The sequence below is a fragment of the Oreochromis aureus genome, linkage group 16 (genome assembly GCF_013358895.1).
Source record: "Oreochromis aureus strain Israel breed Guangdong linkage group 16, ZZ_aureus, whole genome shotgun sequence".
Taxonomy (NCBI): Eukaryota; Metazoa; Chordata; class Actinopteri; order Cichliformes; family Cichlidae; genus Oreochromis; species Oreochromis aureus.
In genome coordinates, this window is record NC_052957.1 from 32,992,856 (window position 1) to 33,015,321 (window position 22,466).

Genomic DNA, 22,466 nt, shown 5'->3' on the forward strand with positions numbered 1-22,466 from the left:
AGGAAAAGGCGTAAAGATGGAAGTTAAAACTGCTACATGGTCATACGGCTTTGAATCTGCTAAGAACATGTTTACATAAGCAGACAGAAGCAATAAAGAACATTAAAAAGATTGGAGCGCTCTCACATCCCACACGTGCACACACAGTTCAGATCAGGGAGGCTTACAGTGCCTCTAATGGAAAATGTTAATGCAACGTTAAAAGAAATTAACAACCACGTCCTTAAAATCTGCCGCTGCTTCCTGCATGCAATCACATGTATATTGTGCGCCTATAAAAATACATGTATAAGGAATGCAAGGCAGAGGAGCTAAAAGTCTAAAATCCAAATCTTTAGTCAGAAGTAGGGAAAGGCGGGTGGTGAGGGAGCAGGCAAAGGGCAATCTCCATTTCACAGCCCAAAAGGATCATGGGAAAAATAAGAACTGCTTCAGGAATACAGGGATTGCTGGAAGACCCAATTAAACAGACAAGGTGATCTGTAGGAGGGAAGGAAACTGCAGAGTTTATATGGAGCGGTATGCGATCAACTCACTGGACGCAGGTAGGGAACAGGTGTGGAAGAAAACAGGTGAGACTAATGAGGGTGTGGCAAGCAATAAAGAAGAGGGAAAACGAGCCAAGGGAGGAAATGAAGCAAGAGCCACAGAAATCAAACCGGAAATAACTCGGCACTATATAATATGTGACATGTTCTTATTATTTTGTAAAACCCAAACAACAACAGCAGCAGAGAACAGCCTCGCCCCCTGGCTACTAATTTTCTGCATGTAGCATCAGCACATCTGAGAACAAGCCAACAATTCCACTGATGCCAAGTTGGGTGGAAGCAAACGGGTGAATAAGCAGACAAACACAAACTCACACAGGACACATGACAGCATGCAGAGACGTGGACGCATGCATGCAGCAGTTCGCATGCAAACACATGCACGCACGCACTCACACACTCACACTCAGTGTGACGGTAAATACATTAATAATTGATTCATCTTTTCTTCTTTTTTTTTGGTCTGCTGTTCAATGGGCTCTGCTTCTCGTCTACGTTTAAAAGTAGAAATCATTGTTCCCATTTCCACATTAAAATTCCACCTCCCAGAGACATGCTTTTATGTGGCCGGCTGGTGGCTTGGCTCATGTCTAAGGGTGCCCATCCACACAAATGCAAATCCAAACACACACTTAATGTCTCTGACTCCTCGTGTCGACACCCGTACAGCCCTGCACGCCACTGGATGCCACTATGCGCGCGCACACACTCGGATATACACACGTTAATCCCATTCGGCATTTTAGAGAGGCAGAAGCCGGCACACACATGTGAGACCTCGAAAATGGTTCCAGGTTCTGCCCCTGGAAACACACTGACTGAAACCGCACACGTCAGACTCTGATGTCTATCATCTACCATGGCGTCTGAGGAACTCCTCTAAATAAAAATCCATCAGGCTGTCATTTCAGGGAGTGAAACACGCCTCCCGTCTACTGTAACGGCCCAGCAGGAGCGAAAGCTTCAATAACGGCAGCAGTTGGTCTTATGATGCAACTCACTGGATGCAGAAGTTCTCACCAGTGATGACCCTAATCCTATGAAATGTATTTTTTTCCTTTTTATTCTCCCAATTCTCCCTTGAAAATGATGGTTCACAACTAGGATTTTGGTTATCGCCATTGCAATTGATTATATGTAATCATGCACTCTTATAAGGCACCAGGCTCTTTATCGTTCTCCAAAGTCTTGGCATTCAAAGGACAGCAAACATTTTAAATGAAATATATCTAAAGAGACCAACAACTCACATATTCTATGAAGTAAAATTATTATTTCTGTCAACAAGCCAGTGATATAAAGGCTTCAGTTTTTGTTGTAAAGACAATCCTGACTGTAAGTTGCAACTGTTCAAACACAGCATACACTCAGTCGTCTGTAGGTAGTACACTGACTTCTATCTCTGTGTTCCTCTTACAATCCTATAGGTCGCCAGTGACCTAGTTAGAGGTCGAGATGGTGCTGGATACATATCTTTCCATTTATGTGGAATATTTGGGTAAGCTGGTTATGGACTGTGTGGCTAAAATACAACCATGACCCTAACACTACCCCGAGTGTTTCACTGCTGACCTGATTAATATTAACAAGTTAAAAACTGATTTTGATCATCTGCCTTTATGAAGCTGTGAGTCCAGTTTTAGAGTGATGTTCACAGACATGACTTTAAAGCTAGATGGTGTTTGGGATGGAGCTCTCGAATGGAAAGACTCGGTTTGGTTTCAGTTAAAAAAAGACGATGATTTTGGTTTTATGTAAATAAACACGTTGTGTCTCAGGTCACTGTGGCCTCTCTGTGTGTTAAAACTCAACAGGATCTTTTCTTAACCTCAACTCACAGTTGCAGTAAAATCCTTGAAAAGTTTCTTTAAAGATACATATTGTACTTTTGAATTCTGAGTAATACACTGATTTTATTATGAACCTGTCTGTGACTCGCCAGCTGCAAGGAGCAAAATTTCCTCATTTTGGTAAATCAAACATTTTTTGCAAGGGCTGCTAAAGATAATTTGCGCATATGATCATTTCTAATAAAAGGGTCGAAAATAGACCTGGCAAACCTACAAACCAAAAGGTGTTCTTAATAATTGCTTTTCACAGATTTACAAAGCACTAATAAGTAATTTATTAAGCAGTAAAGCTTAGCTTTTAACTGATAAGAATGTGTTATAACAAAGTGGTGTCCAAAACGTAATGACATGCTGTCAGAAGCAGTTCACAGCCAGTTTAAAGTCATATGTCCAGTAAACTGCAGCTCTGCAGCACTGACCCTTTTTGGCCTGTTAGACGTGGCACAGCAACAATGCTCTCTCTCTCGCTCTCTCTCACTGACCACTGTTAACTGTTTGCTCACTAAATCCTTAAAATACAGGTCTGCTCCCATCCAATCTATAAAAGCCTTCAAACCCTTATAATTGAAATAAACAATATCTTCCAGTTAATTACTGGGCTAAGCTAATTAAAGAAAGGCCGTGGTCCTTGCCGGGGACTTTAAATACAACGCCGGGACGCAAGAATGCAGGACACAATTCAAACAGGGAGAAAATAGCTGGGACTCTGTGTAATTTTGGTTGTGGACCGCAGGGGAAAAAATGTATAATTTAAGCCAGAAATTATTCATTTAACATAAACGCTTGTTTTAAAAAACAAAAAGTATTCATTTGAGAGAAGCTGAGGAGAAGTGTGTGTGTGTGTAACAGAGAGAGTGTGTTGTGTCTGTGATACTGCATGACTACATGGTATTCCATGCCGAGTGTGCATGCCAGTCTAAGTGCGATTGTATGCCAGTGGATCCTTGCAGGGGTTAAAGAGAGTTTACAAGTAACACATGAACGTTGCTCAAGTCAGCTGCAGGAGTTTAGTTTGTGTGGAGTTGGGATGTCCCATTCAGTCTAGCTTTTTTTATTGTTTGTTCATTGATGTGGACAGGAGACCAATGTGGTCTCGCTGTTTTCCATGCACACTGATGAGACAGACAGAGAGAGACCTCCCCTGATACTACTCCCCTGATGCTACTAATGGCATTCATCTGCAGACCACAGCAAACACTTGCTATAGCAGTTAGCGTGCTATTTCAGTGCATCAGTGTTGGATGATGTGCATGTGAGTGAAGTTTATTTTTCTAACTAATTTAACAAGGCTTCAGTTGTAGCTCTGAATCTTTCCAACCAGAAGAACAAAAGATGAGCAGCATAAGCAGCTCACAACAATCAGTTTATAAATGTTCTTCTTTACACTTTCAATACAAACAGACTAATATCAGTGAAGCAGATTGGCCCTCACTATTATCTTATAAAGGAAATGAAATATTTTCTACGCTCTCGAACCACCTGGGCCTTTCTATATGATTTCATTTTGTGCTTTGGCATAAACAGTACCACTAATAATACACAGCGGGTGTAAGATGTTCCATTTTTCCATTGTTATTTTTTTCTCACCAAATAAAGCTATTGCAATTATAACTAATTGAGCTGATTGGAAACACCGTAGCAGGCTTTAACACAGAGATGTCAGTGACAGTCAGTGACTTCAGGTGACTACACGTCACATATTTCATATCAGCTGGTGACATGAGTTTCTCAACTTTGAAGTGAGCAATTGAACCAACTTCTAATGAGAGCAAAGGTTACTGTTGACTGACATATGACATTAGACGGTCACAGTCGTGGTCAGAAGTTCACACACACTCATTATGTGCATGCACATCATGCTGTTTTTCTATGGAGCATCTATAGTGGCTTTAAAAATCAAGGATTGGGTGCACAAGTTTGAATTTATTTTGGGTTTCCTCCAGTTTGCAAAGGTGCAAAAATATGCATACAGGCTCACACTAATATTTCATTTTCAAATTCCGCCTCTGCCAGACACTGTTGATAGCTGTTAGCAATCTTCTAGCATAATTCCAGTCAAAGTTTCAACTTTCTACCTGTTGAGTTGAAGAATTTGGAGGTATTCCTTCTTCATCTTCAATATTCCATCTACTTTGTGTCATGTACTTATACATAGCACAAAGAAGGAATAAAGCACAACAACAAAGCACTAACAGTATGATGCTACCGCCACCGTGCTTGACAGCTGCCATAGTGTTATTAGGTTTAAAAGCTTCAACTTTACCTCTCTATAATACTTCTTGTCATTGTAGCCAAGTAGTTTAATCTTTGTCTTGTTTGACCATAAAACCTTTCTCCAGAAGACATTTAGTTTTTCCCTGTAGAAGGCAACAGTTTTAGTTGTTGTTAGTCGGCACCTTTGCATGATGATGCAAAACTTGCTTCACTGTGGACAGTGATACTGGTGATACTGGTGTTCCAGCAGTGTCTAGTTCATTGCATCTTGGGTCTTGGGGGTTTCTGGGTTGCTTTTGAGCGTCTTTGGCCAGTTTCTTTTCATTTGACAGTTTGGTGACAGTTTGGGTCTTTTTCAAGCCCTTGGCAAAGTGGCAGCACATCCAAGTGACATGTACTTACATGCAGCTGTTTGAAGTGATCATCATGGAATCGTCATTGTTTAGAAATTGCCCCAACTTGTGAAAATCAGCAGATCAGCATCTTCACCATCAGAGTGTGAGTGTTAGATAGAAAGCAATTACACATAGAAAAAAGTGCTTCTGTGAATGCAGTGTGACTGGGTGGATGAGATATGTTGTATAAAGCACTTTGAGTGTTCAAGTAGAGCAGTGAAGTAGTATATGAGAACCAGTCCATCTACCAAGTTCCAATGATTTTCCCATTGTTTTGAGTATTGATTAATAGAGTGAGTACTAGCAAACAAATCTTTTTTTTGCTGGCAAAGAGAAACTACCAGTTTTAGTCAGTCGTAGTCACTATTTAATTGGACTTGGCCTCGTGAAGATAAAACACACTTTAGTGCCATTTATTAAAAGATTTAAGTGAGTGTATTTATTTGAGCCTATATGCATACTTTTAAAGAAAACCCCAAATAAATTCAAACTTGTGCACCCAAGTCTTGTTTTTAAAGTCATTAAAGATGTATGTTGTACAATTATTCCACCATAGAAAAAGAACCGTTCAAAGAAATCATTAAAATCTCCAAATTACCGTGATGAGTGTATGTAGGCTTTAGACCACAGCTGCACCTGAGCAACCAGAGCCTGGAGTGACAGCTAGCAATAAACCAACTTAGAGATGGCTACTTGCAACACTGTAAACATCGATCCAGATTTCCACAACTCACATAAGCCATTTTTTGGTTTTCTTAATTTAATGTCATTTTTTAAAACCTGAATATGCAGCAGTACTTCCTGTATAGACTTATACATCTTATCTGGGTTTCTAGATGCTGTGAGCTACCTTAGCAGGCACAGTCACTTAAATCACGTAAATCTATAGCAGACATGTTATAGGACAGTGATTTTAGGACAGTGGAGCAAATCAGGTCACCAGTCAAAGTCATTTAAATTCAACTCCTACAGGAAGGTCAGCTTAAAAGAAAAAACGTATTATACTATGTTATTAATATTGCATGCATTGGTGCATATGCTACTGCACGAACAGTAGCATATGCAGTCACCAGGATGCTACGATGTATCATATTTAGGACCATATGCAAAACAAGATTTCTTTGTGTCCTGAATACCAGGACCTTATATGGCAGATGCATACACACAGAAACAATCGAGTTAGATTTCAAACAGATGGGGATCTCCCACCATTTTCAAAGTATTGCAATAGCTGTGTTGCTCGCTGTCACTCTGTTGTTACCATTTTATAGTGATGTGAGGCAACTCCCGCAGATGGAATATTCTGCATACTTGAGAAAAGACAGCAGTAAATGACACTGTCCTGTTTCAGATGACTACCATGTGTGCAACAATAAATTATAGAGTTTTTTTTCTTTTTCTCTGCTTCATAAACATTCTCACACATACTGTACGCACACACACACACACACATAGACACACACACATAGACAATATATTTTTGTCTTGGGGAGACATTCCTGTCCAGCTCTTTGTTGTGTCTTTAATGAGTTTTACAGGCTCTGTCTGTGCTTCAGTTGTGTTTTTGAAGCATTCTTTAGCTTATTGCCACTGTAATAGTGCAGTGTCTGCTCCAAATAGGCAACCTCACAACCACTTTTGTTCTCAGACCACTGATTAGAGGGAGAGTCTTCTTTCATTCTCGTCTTGACCTTTGAGCTGCAGGACATTTAACTCTGACTCAGTATTATAGTTACACTGTGAGCCTCAGTGAAACTTTTGTCATGCTATCAACAAGAGTCAGCATGACATAGCATGTTAAGAATCTAAGTAATAGTATAGAGACAGGATTAGTCTTTCTGTATTTACCTAGTGTTTAGATGTTGACTTAATGTTTGATTTTTAATTTGATGAAGGAGGGTTTTTTGGTTCAACTGTTAACACTATTAATAATCTCAGTTACACTCATTTTAGGCTACCTTTGAGCTAATAGGCTGCTTGTTGTAGCTTTTCAAATAGACTAAAAATGACTGATAATCATCACTCTTATTTAGTTTATAACCCTCATTTACAAATATTAATCTCAGGCTACAGTCTTTATGAGAGGCTAACTAGCTGCTAGTTAGTTAGCAGCTAACCAGCTGCTAGTTAGCCTTGCATAAAGACTGGAAACAGATGTAGGTTTGCCTTTGAAATATGCTGCTGTTTGCAGTATATTTGTAATATATTATCTAGTTTTACACACATGAATAGGTGTATTTTATGTATGAGCCTACTGCAGCCTGAGGCTTACCAAACTCATATTCTGTCCATTCATGCTCTCAAACTTTGATGGTTGATGTCTGCGTCTTGGCTGACAAACAAATATTCATTTGCTGCGTAGTTATACTTTAGTTTGGGGTTTTGGTCTTTGAGAGGACAGCAGACCTGTTAGCGTTAGTGCAGTCACATTTATACAGTGTAGCATGTAGATAGTATTCTGACAAGTGTCTTGTGCAGTTACACCGTTCACTTTCAAGAATTTGTCTCAGTGTAAGAACATGTGTCTTTTAAAACATGGAGAGAATAAGCGCATTACAAATGTTGACTGACCGTGGGCTTGTGCTGCAGAGCTGTGGGAGTACCCGAGGGCCAGCAGAGCTGTCTCCACCAGCTGAGAGAAGAGAATATCCTTCCTGACCAGGACAAACTCTGCGTGCTCCTCTCGTCCCTCGCATCCGTCTGTCTGGATCCCTCCATCTGACTGCTCCACCACACAGAAGACAGGAATCATCAGACCTGTTGAGGAGGACAATAAAAAGAAGAGGGAGAAAAACAACAGGAAGATTTTTTAATGCCTGGCTTTAATTGTCTGCGATCACATGGCATTTCATCCCTCATAGATAGAAAACATGTGGATTATATTCACTGCGGGTTAAGCTTGTAATCAATTCATCCTTTTTCTTTCACACTGTTGAGTATTGCAACACCTGAAACTCTCAATATGCGGCAACCAGCTAGGAATGGAAAATGATATGCAATCTTACATAGACTCTAACAGTGTTGTTCCCTGCACGCTGCACTTTCACAGGCATTTCATCTAACGGACTATTAGATAAGTAGTCATAATAATGGTTCCCATAGCACGTATGCAAAACCAATATACAAAAGCCCTAATGGTGATAGCAGCAGCTGCTTATCTTAGTGTATTAATAACATAAAAATAAAAATGTGACAACAGTGTCGCAACCAAAAAGAGTGGAAGAGTCGTGGCAAAAGATGATTAATATATGATAGAAGAGATGATAGAAGAGAGGTGTATGGTCACAGCTTCTTGAATTTACATGATAAGTCTTTCTCGAGTATGCAAATTTAAACCAGGTGAAAAACTCAAACCAGATTCTCTGGAAAATTATACCACACACACACACACACACACACACACACACACACACACACACACACACACACACACACACATTCCAAAGGCCATCACATCTATTTCCTGTAAGCTTATCATACCCTTAACTAATGGTGTGTAAGCTCCACTCTAACTTAAGACCAAGTCTTCATGCTAAAATTTACTGACCTGTGTTATGAGAACTTTCTCTCTGTGCTCATCAAGTGAAGAAGTTCTTGTCCCTCATTAATACCACACACACATACACAGAGGCGCATGCATGCATTCATGAAAGCAAAATCCTTGACTTGATTTTAATGCCATCAGCAGCAATGCTTTGATCGCTGCAATACGTGCAAGTTTAACCTCCTAGGACCTGCCGTCCACATATGTGGACATCACATTTTTGGTTATTTTGACCAAAATACTCAATTTTGCTCTACATGGGCCTGATATCCACTTACGAGGACATTATACTGCTACTGTTCTATCAAAATTTTAAACGAATATCCTCATGTGGCTCTCATTTTTCTTAAAAACAAAAATAAGGTAAAAAAAAAAAAAAATCGGGAAATTCTTTGTTTTTACATTCATCGGGCCCCAATGTGCCCAAATATCAAAGAGAAATTAAAAATGCATGTTGTGGAAGAGTTCGGGTCTTAGGAGGTTAAAGATTTTATCACATCATATCATATATATATATATAGACAGTGAGAGACTAACAGGATCTGCATGCTTTTCATCTGTCACATTTTCTTCAGGGGTTGTCTGTTGTCTAAAACCAACAATTCAACACTCACACCTACTTCACTGAGCAACAGTTCATGCATGTGAAGGAGCTGAAGTACAGTAGGCAAGATTTGGATTTTTGTCACTACAAAAAAAGATCTGCTGAAGGAGAACTTGTTAGTTTTCTTCTATAATCCTGCCAGGTCTCGACTTTAATAGGTTAAAGGGGCTCTAAGGTGAGAAATGTTGTAATCTGAACTGGATTGCATTAAACCAAATGGATTTCATTTTTAAATAGCTCGGAGAAAAGACTTAAAGACAGAAAAATATAAGCCTTACAGGCCTGAGTGACTTATGACAACATCAGCTTCTGACGATAACAGCTGATGTCTCTCTTACTCCACGGTGAAGTGTGGATGCTACACGTGTGTCATGAGTCCTTATTTTAAAATCCTGTAGTTCTCTTTTATTTTGTTTTCTTTGAAACTTTTTATCTGACGCCCTGTAACACTGTTATCCAGGTCTTGATTATCCATGTGCTCCTTCCTCTTTCTTCATTATCTGCTTAAGGTAAGAATCCAATCCCAAAATTTCTTCCTCTCGGCTCTTTAATGGAATATCAATCCGTCCTCTCCAATATCCGCCCTTTTCCTAAAAGGCTTTTGGTTTTGGGCCACCTGTCAACCGGCAATTAATTAAAGCCCTCTAAAGAAATGACGGACTGTTAGCATTAGGCAGCGTCCCAGCACTAATAATGCTCGGCATGGCGTGTGTTTTACTGCATGAATACCACACAATAACACACACAGACACACGGAGGCATGTTTGCCTCCTTTTCCCAGCACGCACACACATCCATACAAACACTTTAGGGTGCATGCAGCATTAGCTCCCCCTGCACCCCGATCCATCCCACCCGTTGTTTTAATCAGTCAATTCCTATATTTCTATTTCCTCCTCATTAATCACTCTGCTCCCAGTCCTCCAGGCTCTCATGGAGTGAATTACACACTGGAGCACTGTGCCAATTCAAGTAAGTGAATTTCCCCCAACAGGGAAATATAACTGTCAACACAGAGCAGCTCCCTCCGACCAGCACTCCTCTCTCTCTCTCTGCCTCTATCTCACTCTTTCCTCCGTCTCCACCTCAATCTGTCTTCTCTCATATGCAGTGTCCTGTGATTTGCCCGCCGACTGTATGATCTGGTTTGGACGATGTGATGTAGCCTCAAACCTCTAATCCCTCTAATATGTATAGGGATGAGTGAACAGGGATATTAAAATAAGATATGTGTATGCAAGCAGTGGAAGGGGGTGTGTGTATCTTGGCAGCTTTTCTTTGTTGTGAGTGTCGCAGCGTGGAAGTTGGTGGACATATGTTGTGTGTGTGTGTGTGTGGCCCCCTCCTCATGGCAGCAGTGGTTTGGAGGAGACACGTTGAGTTTCCTGTCTTTGAAAGCAACCCATCATTACTGCAGTCCAACCATCCATCCGTTCAGCTCAGGAAAGCCCGCCCCCTGTCCTCCTTCCTTTTTTACACTTTATCATCCATTCTTGCTTCAACACTTTCTTTCTTCTTCTCTTCTTACTGTGGTCAAACCTGAGCTTCTTGTTGATTTGTTAGCTGTTCTTCCAAAACCCTCACACAGATTCATCTCTACAAACTCACAGTTTGTAGCCAAGCACTGCTCAAAGCCACAGATATTTATGCTGGATCCGAGAGTTTTGCAGAAATATGTAGCATGACTTTTGATGCAAATTTGCATAAAGTCTAGCAAATTTTCACTTTTGCATTCTATATTACTCATTATTTATTCATATGAATAAAATAGAATTACACTTGAATTATATTATACATGGCAGAAAATAAGTAAAAGCAAAAAAGATCTACGATATAGACCCTAAAATTAAACAGCCTTTCCATCTTTCCCTTAGTGATACTCAAAAATAATTCTCATGATTCTCATAACATGTATCATTCAATATTTTGGGTCTTAAAACATTAATACAGACACACTACAAAAAAAGAAAATAATGCTAATTCTCTGACCTGAATTTTCCCAGAGTGAGTAAGAGGGTACACATCGTGACCTAAATAACTAACGGTGTGGGGGGCGTCCCAAAGATCAGGCTGGATTGTTCTGAATGTCTAAACTGAGCTCTGCAGTCCACGAGGAGCTGCTCTTTCACTTATTTATCTCTAAGCTCCACAGCAGCTTTGCAATCTGACAATTTTACAGTTTCATGCAAGTCCACCACCAAATCTCATCCAGCCTGTTTTCAACTAAATACCTTCATTTGATATCAAAGTGCAGACTTCAAATAATAACATCTTGGTCATTATTATTTTCAGTTAGCATAAAACAAGTAATGAATAAAAGGAGTAAATTGAAATTCATGATAATGTAAGAAGTGTAAACGTTTTAAAATCTCAACCAGACAAAGTGTGTAAAAATGAGTTTAAGAGATTAAAAAAAACTGTAAACATGCAGCAACATAAAAGCCTAAAACACAGACGGGTAACTGCATCCCCTCATGCAGCCGCACATTAACAAGAACCAACTTTGACAATGAATGCAGGGATCAATAAGCCACAGTGAGTTGTATAAATCTTGTTTATATGGAGCAATCTCCTTTATTTGGTAAGCCTGTGTTATACAGTTCCCCCCAGACTTATACATTAACTGGACAGAAGCAGCTTGAGCTTCTCCCCTCAGCACTGCCACATTACTACATGGCACACTGTGCCAAACTCCAGTCAGGGGCGGGATGTGGTTCACTGCAGAGCCAAAAGCTGCTTTTTGGGTTTGATAAATGTAAGAGCTTTAAAACCTCAGACACCTGATATATATATTTTTTATAATCAAATGATCCACAAACTCAGGGATTTATGGATTTTAAATAATTACACTTATCAATAGCTTGATGATCATTTGTTTTCATTAAATAAAAGATGATCAATTTGACAGTTTCATTAAATAAAGCATGACATGACTTCTATTTCTATATTTTGAAACAGGAAAAGCCACAGTTTAATCCACTTTTTTTCCCTAATGCATGTATTTGACCTAAATTATGATCGGATTCTATTTAATCCGATCCATTAAATATATCACAAAACTTGCTACACGCGTAACTTTTGAAACAGGAAAACCAGCATTTCATCTCCGAGGAAGTTTCCCAGAGAGAAGTAAAGCAAGTGTGTAAGTTCATCTCTGAATGTTTGTAAAGCGTTCCCACGTTAAGCTTTAACAACCGATATATATGGAGCGACTGCCTCTCTCTCTCCCTCTAACCTTCCTGCGTTACTCTTTTCATGAAAATCAATGCTTTTCAATTTGCACCAGAAAATGTTAATAATTCAATCATGCTGATCAATGATCAGCTGATCTGCTTTTCTGTGGAATGATTACTTTCTTTGTTCCCTCACTGCCAAGACAATTTAATTTAAATAAATATGTAACTGTGCAGGGGCGGAGCAAAAACATAATTAACAAAACAAAGATATATTCTGATTAAAATGTCGAGCTTTTAATAAACAATTATCTGAATCTTACACCCAAAGTTTGACCGATGATGAACCTGTCTGGTTCTAAATACCCTATCTAAATTATTATGGTTGATCCCAACCAGAGTCTGAACCCTGACCTAAAGTTGTGCTGCAAATATAAGATGTTGTTAGTACTCTTTAAAAATTAGGGAGATACAGTTTATTAGATTTTGACTGAACCTGATTTTGCCAAGACTCTAGTATAACAGAAAAAGTGTGTTGTTGTTTATTTTTTAAAATCTATCAGTTTTCTTATAGAAATTTGCAGATATCCTTATGATATCATCCTCATGATCAACATGAGCCTTAATATTCTGATTGCTTGGGTCATCGATGATGAACCTGTCTGGTTCTAAATACATCTAAATTATTATGGTTGATCCCAACCAGAGTCTGACCCTGACCTGTGTGCTGAAATATAAGATGTGTTAGAATTAGAGATACATATTTTTGACTCCTGATTGCCAAGACTCTAGAAAAAGTGTTTGTTTTTTAAAAATCTATCTTCTTATAGAAATTTGCTTCCTTGGATTCATCCCTCATGATCAACATGAGCCTTACCTCCGAGGGGTCTCGGTGGGGCTCCGTTGTGGCGTATTCGTGGCCCAGTGGGACTCCCGTTGAGCTCCAACCGGCCTTTCTTCCCCGGTGGCGGGAGGCCGCTGAGATCCGGGCTGCCCCCCCTCTGCTCGGGACTGTCCTGGGTGATGGGACTCTCCCCTCCTCGCTCCATCCTCCTCCAGGCTCCCAGAGGATCTCCAGCCAGAGAGAATGAGTCTGCAAAAAAAAAAAAAAGTTTTAAAAATAAGACATGGATATCTGTATTTTTCAGACTGGCAAAGCGATGAATTTGTTCTCCTGCATGTTTGTGTATATACAAGTCAAAGCCTGATGTATCATGTTTCTTTGTGCCATAGAAATCCACTTTCCTGCTGCTGTAAACACACACTGCTACACCAAATCTATATTGATTTGTGGCTAACAAATGCACAATTTAGTGCTGTGTGAGTGTTAAATATTTGTCAACCATTTTCAAAGATTTATATCTTCAGTAATTAAAGGGCTTGGGACTGAGCGCTACGGGCAGGAAAACAAAGAAGTCAGGAAGCTCTAAGAGGCAGTTCACAGCACCTATTTATGTTGAATGTTAGCTCAGGCTGTTGGGTGGCCTCCTGTGAAGCACACAGCACCTCCTCTCCACCACCCGTTTGAACTCTTCATGGATTTTTATGCCACAACGTTATCTTTTGCCTACTATATCTCATAGATCCTTTTTTTATCCCGTTTGTAGTCATAGTCTCCCTGTGCTCCTCTTTCCCCTCACCCCTCACCCGATGGGGTGGCTCCCCCTCCCTGAACTTGGTTCTGCCGGAGGTCTGTTCCTCCTAAAGGAGAGTCCTCCCCGTGGCCTTTAGCTTACAGTATAAAGCTTTTATCAGCATAAATAAAACTCTAGCCTAGCAAAGAGAACAGATGTCATTTTAAAGGTAAACTGTAAGCAGAGGAAACATTTTAAATTACAAAATGAACTAATTACATTTCCCGTTCTGTGTTGCAGTAAATAATGTAATAAATATTAATAAATTATATTTAAAAGCAAATGAATAAACAGAGGAAAAGAGACATGGGCAGATGCATATTTGGGAGCTTCACACTACCCGTGCTATCACATGCTCAGTACCTCACAACACTTGCTACCTTTAACATGTAGGCCTCTATGTGCAGATACTGATGGGAGCGTGAGCCTCGTGGGCTACCGTCCCCTGATGAGCGAGTGTCAGCCAAAAGTCTAATATAGGGTAATGCCATTAGCTCTGCTTCCAAGCCTGACAGGGGACACATGCCAAAGTATCAAAGAGCAGCCAGCTCACTCAGGCCAAATGGACTGCTTTTATTTACATAAGAGCCCTGGACAATATCAGCCGGCATGTGTGACCCTCAGTGAACACAGAGATTAGAAACTGTCAGCAGAAAAAGGTGAACGTGAGGCTTTTTTTAAATTTACTGCACTATTTTCCATACTGTAAGTATACTGTGGGCAGATTTGTGAGGACAACAGAAACACAGCGTCTTTGTACTGAGTGACACTGGGCAGAAATTCACCAGAACAAATGAGGGAGAATCCGTGGTTATTGTTTGATATTTCTTAATATTTCTGCAGGCTTTACTAGCGCTGTTTTTATTGTGGTGGTGTCACTCACTCTTCTTCCTCCTCTTTCGTTCCGCCTCGTCTTTTCTCTACCTTCACTACCAAGCTTTCCTTCTTACACAACAACAGCTGAAAAGAAAACAAGCAACCACCACAAGAAGAAGAAAAAAAAGTAAACAAACTGACAATCTGAGACGTTTTAAGAGCCTGGGCTAAATTTCAAAATGAATAATAAATTAAAAACATTAGCTTTGGAGTGATTAAAAAGTGTGGGTGGGAGGCACAGAGGCCAAAAATGTAAGCGGCAGAGTTTAATAAAAGTGGCTTAAAGGACAGCAAAAGAAAGAAAGAGAAAGAAAAGTTGAGAGAGTTACACAGAGTGGAAAGCAGTGGGTTTAAATACGAGTACAATGGTAGCTATAATTCTCAGTGTGAGGCTTGCTGAGAAAAACAAGAGGCTTTGCAAATAAATCTAACCACTACCAGCGACGAAGAGCAACTGAATATAACACAAGACTGAGATCAATTCAGTGGCTGCTGGCAGCTGCAGATGATAAGTGTTACTGTACTTATCAAAGGCATTAATGATGCAATTTTTTCCATTCACCTGTTTGACTGGTTTGCACCTACACGTCCTGAGTGGAAGTCTGAATGCAGTCTGAATGGGAGGTGTTTGGTTTGATTCAAGTCACGTGCATGGCCGACAGGATTTTCATACTGCTTGCTCCACCTTGCCGACCTCCAAAAACACATGTAATTTATCACATTTAGCACATTTATCTCTCCTATTTGGTCACAAAGTGCAACAAATAATGAAGTCAGCTGTGCCTAACTTTTATCTATTTATTTAGTTACTGCAGTATATGTGTCACTGATCATAGGTTAGGTTATAGTGAGCAAATATTTTCATTCCCTTGTTTTATTCTGAGTGGAAATGCATTTTGAATGGCGGGGGTTAGAGTTTAGGGTTTGGGATTTCTGGGATATTCTGAGAGACAAGCAACATTTCAGAAAGTAGAAAATGTGAAAACGTTACCATTTAATCCAACTCTCATACATTAATTATCACATTAAGCTTGGCTTTAGGTAGAAAAGTATGTAGAAATCCTATCCAAAGGAGTGCACACCCACACCTAATGATCATGGGTGCTGGTCCTAACCATGACCCCGAGGCCATCACAATATGTCTTTTCTGGTTTTTGGCTTGTTTTCTCATTCATGCATTTATGAGGCGTGATTGTGCGTCTGAGTTATAAAGTTATGGAGCTAGGGCTTGTCGGTGTTTTTGGCTTTGACGTCAGAGGGTTCGAAGGATGAAACTATTTCATTTCACTTGTTCTGCCTCTCATTTACAAATAATCCTCCAAAGCGTCTGATTTCATCACCAACAGGTCCCGTCCTGCTTAAGCTCCCCACACTGCTACTAGTGATCTCTATCGAGACCTGCACTTGCCGACATCTCACCATCTCACCTAAGACTTACATGCAAGAACACACAATCTATAACCAGTTTCTTAATCTCTAAATGCATTCTGCCTCAATTATACTTCATTTGGCATTTGATGCAGGAGATAAAGAATGTTACTGAGCCATGCATTTTAACCTTACTCACTCACTTGGTGGCGTGCCTGAGATAAGACGCCCCCGTTAGGACGACAGCAGAATGTCTTTTAGGAATATAGCATTACACTGAGTTGTATTTCTGAGAGTTCAACTTTTCCACTACTCTGTTACCCAAAAATAACTAAATATTAGTCTTACTAACAGAGTGTAATGACTACAAGTCATTTAAATGATACATTTAGGGTCTGAGTCAATGTTGTTGAAGACCAGAAACAAACTTTTCTCTCAGTTCTTTAATCTAACATTTTTTTCACCGAATACTCAGTTTTGCCTTCTACCAAATACAGATTTAGGGTGGGGTTGGTGGAGTTGTCTTCCATCACCTCAGCGCTAAGTAGTTTTGAAAGGCTTGATATAGGGTTTCAGCAATTCAGCCCTTCAAGCCCTCCTTTGTCATCATTTCATAATGCACTGAGTGTTTTAAACAGATGACAGATACAGGCCAGTTTAGCCCTCACACTTATGCTCTGGTCCCAGATCCAGATGTTTCTGTAATAAGTGCGTCGTGTGGTTTGACATTGTCCTGCTGAGATAAGCAAGACCAGGAGTTTCAATCTTATGAGATCTAAGTCATCGTGGTGCTCTAACACTTTTGGCCTTTTATATTCTGCAGAAGAGTTTTTGGAAAAGTGTGAATAGATTTTGATATGTCTCAGTTAGACTGATCACTTTCTTTGCAGCGTGCTTGCCAAAACCCGGGATAAGAAAAAATCAATATTCTCGTTGTCAACAGTTTGAGGGTTAAATGCAGAACTGTTACATAATGACAGTGATACTTTAAGCACCTTTCAAAACAAAATATATATATATATATGTTTGTATGCTCCTATATTTTAGTTGCTGCTATGAGTTTGAATAATTCAGTTTATTCATTTCTTTTAGGATAAAAAAAATCTAACTTGCAAATTTATGACAGCTGCAGCTCATATCAGCAGTAAAGCTTTGTGTGGGGTAATCGACTTTATAATATATGTAGAGCAAGTGTGCAATTATATTTAGGTATTTAGATTTTGATTGAGGCAATGTACAGAAAGACTGCAGATCATATACTGGGTGTATCCTAGGTAAAACTCCACTGTGTGAAAATACTCCATACTTGCTTAATTTAATAGATGTAGTGTACATTTAATCTAAATGTAGTCAAAGCACCAAACTGGAGCAGACAGCGATGTTCATCGTTAACACACTGTTCCCTCTGCTTTTATTTCAGCTGTTTTCCTTGTAAAAACCCTAAAACTGTGCCAAGTGGTGAAAATAACTTGGGTGTGGATGTGTGTGTGTGTGTGTGTGTGTGTGTGTGTGTGTGTGTGTGTGTGTGTGTGTGTGTGTGTGTGTGTGTGTGTGGATATCACTGTATCACGTAAACATCCTGCAACAGACTGATAAATGCTAATCTATTTTATGCAATTATTACAGGCTGGTTTCGCAATAGCCTTTTATTCTGAAGAACGTCTTTAAACGAGTGTCTTTACAATCCCATACGGTGCATCGCATGTTAATGGCTTAGGCTGTCATTAAAATCATGGATTTAGCCTTCAGAAAGTCAGATCGTTATCATCCGCATCCTAAATTCATCTGCGGTGCATTGTGTGATAAGGTGTGTGATAGTTAAAGCAGTTAATAAAGAGGCGATAAGAGGGGCTGTTACATCTTTCTGCTATGGAGACAAGGATCAAATGTAATGTCTTTTTGATAAGGAGAGGGTCATGACACATTTACCAATTTACTGCTTCTCTGGCCAACTGTCAGAGCTCTTGGAAAACTGTAAAATGACTTGTTTTTATAACTGCTGATTTTATTTTAGCAGACGTAAGTATTTCTCCTTCTTTTTTTAATCTCACCCTTTAATGCGTGCTCTGAGAGTGTCAGAAAGAGTTCTGTTTGTCCCGCGTGATCTTTGATAGTGGGACAACCTCGTGTTTTGATGATAAGCCACTATCAAATTCCACATTATTACTCTGTTCTAGACATAACAAATACATACTGGGGGCCAAAGACGAGATTGCAGAGCAAAAATGCGGACACACCCAGAGAAATAGAAGAGTAGGACACGACAACAAACACACCTATAAACAATGTGTCCAGCTCAAAGACGTAAACACACACAAACAGAGGCTAACGTGTAATTCAAAGCCAGCCTAAACTCTGCAAATCAAGACGGATGACAAACACTGACTGGTAGTCCCGTCCATGTGAAACACACACCGAAGGGTGGCTGGGGTAAGCCGGGAGCCTCTGGTCACCGTTTAATTCTACTTTTTAAAGATGATCGCTGCACCATGTGGGTTTTTATTTTTGTCTCACCTGGATTGTAAGGTTTGTTTAAAAGTGTGGACGCATGCGCAAAATGTCAGGGGCAGAGCAACGAATGTTTAGAAGATGGACCAAAAGAAGGAACCTGCTTTTATGTCCCCTCCTGCCTCCCATCACACACACACACACACACACACACACACACAGTTAATCCCATTGTGATAAGTGTTACAGGAAACAGAGCAGTAAACACCACAGCCCAGCACTCACTCACTCACTCACTCACTCACTCACTCACTCGCACATACACACACGCACACTTTGAGATTTTAAACGAAGGCAAAAAAGTTGTAAAAAAGTTAACAGAGCGAGCCGAGCAGCGGGATAAGCTGCTCAATGCTCCGTACGCGTATGAAAGCATTAGCAGGAAATCCACCTGACCTCTAAGACTGCGGTCGTAGGGACGCTTATAGAAGAGAAGCCAAACTTACACAGACTCGCGAGTCTCTCCTGTAACTGCCTCTCCGATATCTCTCTTTACCGTTATGATACGTGTCTGCTAATGAAGGTTTCTGCCTTCAACATGCAAAACCAGCCAGAGAGAGAGAGAGCGAGAGGGAGGAAGAGAAAAAGTGACCTATGAGGGCATTATTAGCAATGATAACAGGGGAGAAAGAGAGAGGCGTCACCTATAGGGAAATATCCACAGATACGGCTGTTCTTCCCGTTTGAGATCCAGTTTTATAGCAGGGCTATCAAGCTATTGGTTAATGCTTGGCTCTGTAGCACAGATAAAAGAGGCAAGCAGGCAGGAGGAGGAGGAGGAGGAGGAGGGGGCAAAATTAAAAGCCCTGTCGTCAAAGATGTTCAGAATGTACACATACATGTATACGCAGGGAGGCATGAACACGGCAGGTGACGCAAAGCCTGCCTGAACATTACCCACAGAGAGAAGCGAGCCACTGCCCCAAAAAGCCAGCTTGGTTCGGTTCGAGTGGATTAATGTGGATCTGATCCTGTGGATCCACAGGCTTGGATTTTAACATCTGAACTGTTCATAGTGTTACTTTTGTCCTGTCTCCCTCACCCCCAGCCTGTCTCGGCAGATGGCCGCCCCTCCCTGAGTCTGGTTTTCTTTCTAATGTTGTAGGGTCTTTACCTTACAATAGAAAGTACCTTGAAGTGACATATTGTAGTCAAAGTTGTGTTTCCTTAAAGAACTTCTGAGATTCTGATTTGGGTAAAGTAACATTGTTCCAACACAGAGGTACACCGGCCGAGGTCGCAGCCAGTGTGACAACTGATCTGTGACGACCATGGCCTAACCCTAACCCGAGGCCCTCAGAATGTCTTTTGTTTTAAATTGTTCTCTGCCAAAAAGTTTTCCCTTTTTCCAAAATATAGGGTTAGTTATCTTTCTGATACTCTAGAGTCTTTAGTTGCACTTTGAGGCATTATTGTTGTTGTCAATTGGTGCTATAAAAAAATAAAACTGAGCTGAATTAGTTCACGCCTTTAAAATGAAACAAATCAACGACTAGAATTGTTGCCAATTTATTCAAAGTATTTATTTTTTTATTGTTGATCAATAAACAGATAATTTTAGCTCAAGTTGTCGGCTGAATTTCTGGATGTCTGGGGAATTAATAAAACTATTGGAATGCAATGATTCTGGGATTCTAACCCATCACTGAGGCTAAACAGAGCACATCTTTCACGTCATTTCTTCCCCCTCTTTGTTCCAAGGAAAAGGAGAAATCTTTCATTTAAAAAGTAACCAAACTGTATTAAAGTCTTCTGGCTCTTTGTTACACAGTTATAAAAATAATTTAGTGAGCTCAAAATTGATGCAACACAGCAGATAAATATCAGCCAGTGATGGTGGAAAATGTCGATGTCAATATCAATCAGTGGGACCAGTATCCCAGCTGAAACTACTGACAGACAGTGCTGCAGAAATGTATTCAGATATGTATTAATCACTCTGGTTCCTGGATGTCTGCAAAAATAATTAAACTACAGCTAGACCTATTGTGAAGCATAAATACCCATAGAGTCTTTTTATTTACTTATTACTTATTTTTTGTGGTTTGTTATTTTCGAGTTTGCTCCCTGGAGAAAAAAAAATGTTCATGTTGAAAAAGTAAGAGATTTTTTTGTAGACTTTCAGCTCTTTATTAAAGAGTTTTTGTTTATTTAGCCAAAATAAAAGTTGATGTAACACAACAGCTAAATATCGACCACAGATATCAGTCAATCTTATCTTATTTATCAGTAAACATGGCTAGTGTTGTCTCCACTGATGTATCAGTGCATCCCTAAGTGATGGCACTGGCATTAGGAAGTTAATCTGTTAATTTTGCAACACTTTTACTGACACGTATAATTAATACGTGAGACAATGCAAAGGAATAAAAAATACACTCAGGGGGAAGTAAAAAATTGCCACTTTCTAAATGTGTTTTTGAAAGTCTGAAAGCAACATGAGGAACTACATGAACATTTTTATGTGGCTGATTATGAGGAATGATTGCTGTTCGGGAAGGTTACATTAGTGCGGAATTTGCTGTTTATGGCCATCAGATGTGTTACTGTGATGTGGAGAGCATTGGTGTGAGGGGGAGGCGGGCGGGACGGACCTTTAAGAGAAACACAACTATTTTGAAGCTCTGAGGGGGTTCCACGCACTCAAACACACGCAAACTCACATCCGCGCAGACGGAGCGAGGAAAGCAAGCAGGGTGAGGGGGCGAGACGAGGGCCCTTCTGGCAAACATGTTTGGCTCTCTCGTAAACATCTCATTCGATAACGCGAGGATGAAGAGCGAGCATTTACTGCCTCGCCCTTCCAGTTAGGAGGATGCGCACGCTCTTCCGCGTAAAAAGACAGACGCTGAGCCACACAAACCACAGCCAGCGTGCTACACAGACTCTGCTTTAACACTTCCAGGGACCACACACTGACTCAGAGCACAGCCACTCACAGCGGGGACGAATGAGGAGCACGAGACGCAAACACATATGCGCGCCCATCAAAAACGACGATGCTGGACACACATCCAGGTTCTTTTAACAGTGAGGAGGTGTAGATTCAAACTGCACTGCATCATAAAAAAGTTACTGTTACTTTGCCCGCAGAGGAGAGAAGTAGCTGGAGGGAAATGGTAAAATTTTACTGTGACATCCACACACACACTGATGCCAAACCATTCACCACAGCTCACGCAGGCCTCACCAGAATGAGAATAACTGGAGTTATTACTTTTTTTGGGGGGGGGGGGGTCCTCAGGCTTTCAGAGCTTCATTTATGATCACCAGGTCAGTGAGACCATTAAGAAGCAGGCTGAATGGGAGATATAACAGTGTATATGTGAGCGCACAGAGCAGCAGTGACGCCCATAGCATCATCATCAGCGCCCACACACATTTTCTAATCTAATCTACGGTTCAATAGCACACCTATAATATGTGTGAACAGATAGTCGGGTTCATGAAGAAGGAGAGTCCCTGAAATATTTCCAGTGGACCATTTCAGGGTAGATGAAACCTCAGTTTCTTATAGCTGGATAACTCCTCAAAGCCCGAAGTATATCCACATATCAAAGTTAAAAGAAATAAAGACTTCTCAATAAATGAAAGGATGGATATTTTTAGGTGTTCCGGGCAAGCTTCAAAAGCATCATGTGCATGACTAATTTGCACATCACCATCAGATTTAATTTTTTTTTTTAAATATACACAAACACATTAGAGTTCCACACTATTTATCTCTCCTCTCTCTTCAACTTTTTTAA

The 22,466-nt window shown here is 40.2% G+C and overlaps 1 protein-coding gene across 4 annotated transcripts in view; it reads right to left on the bottom strand.

Moving 5' to 3' along the window:
- satb2 (SATB homeobox 2) overlaps positions 1-22,466 on the bottom strand; it is a 58,192-nt gene that overhangs the window by 24,808 nt on the left and 10,918 nt on the right. For 3 of the 4 annotated variants that reach the window (XM_031748922.2, XM_039600204.1, XM_031748921.2), the window contains 2 exons: positions 13,209-13,424; positions 7,582-7,767 (listed from right to left, as the gene is read on the bottom strand). In XM_031748922.2, coding sequence (XP_031604782.1) covers positions 7,582-7,767; positions 13,209-13,380 — 358 coding nt within the window. In that variant the 5' untranslated portion in view covers positions 13,381-13,424. Of the gene's footprint in view, positions 1-7,581; positions 7,768-13,208; positions 13,425-19,163; positions 19,202-22,466 lie in introns of those variants that run through there. The other variant, XM_039600205.1, reaches the window with a different exon arrangement.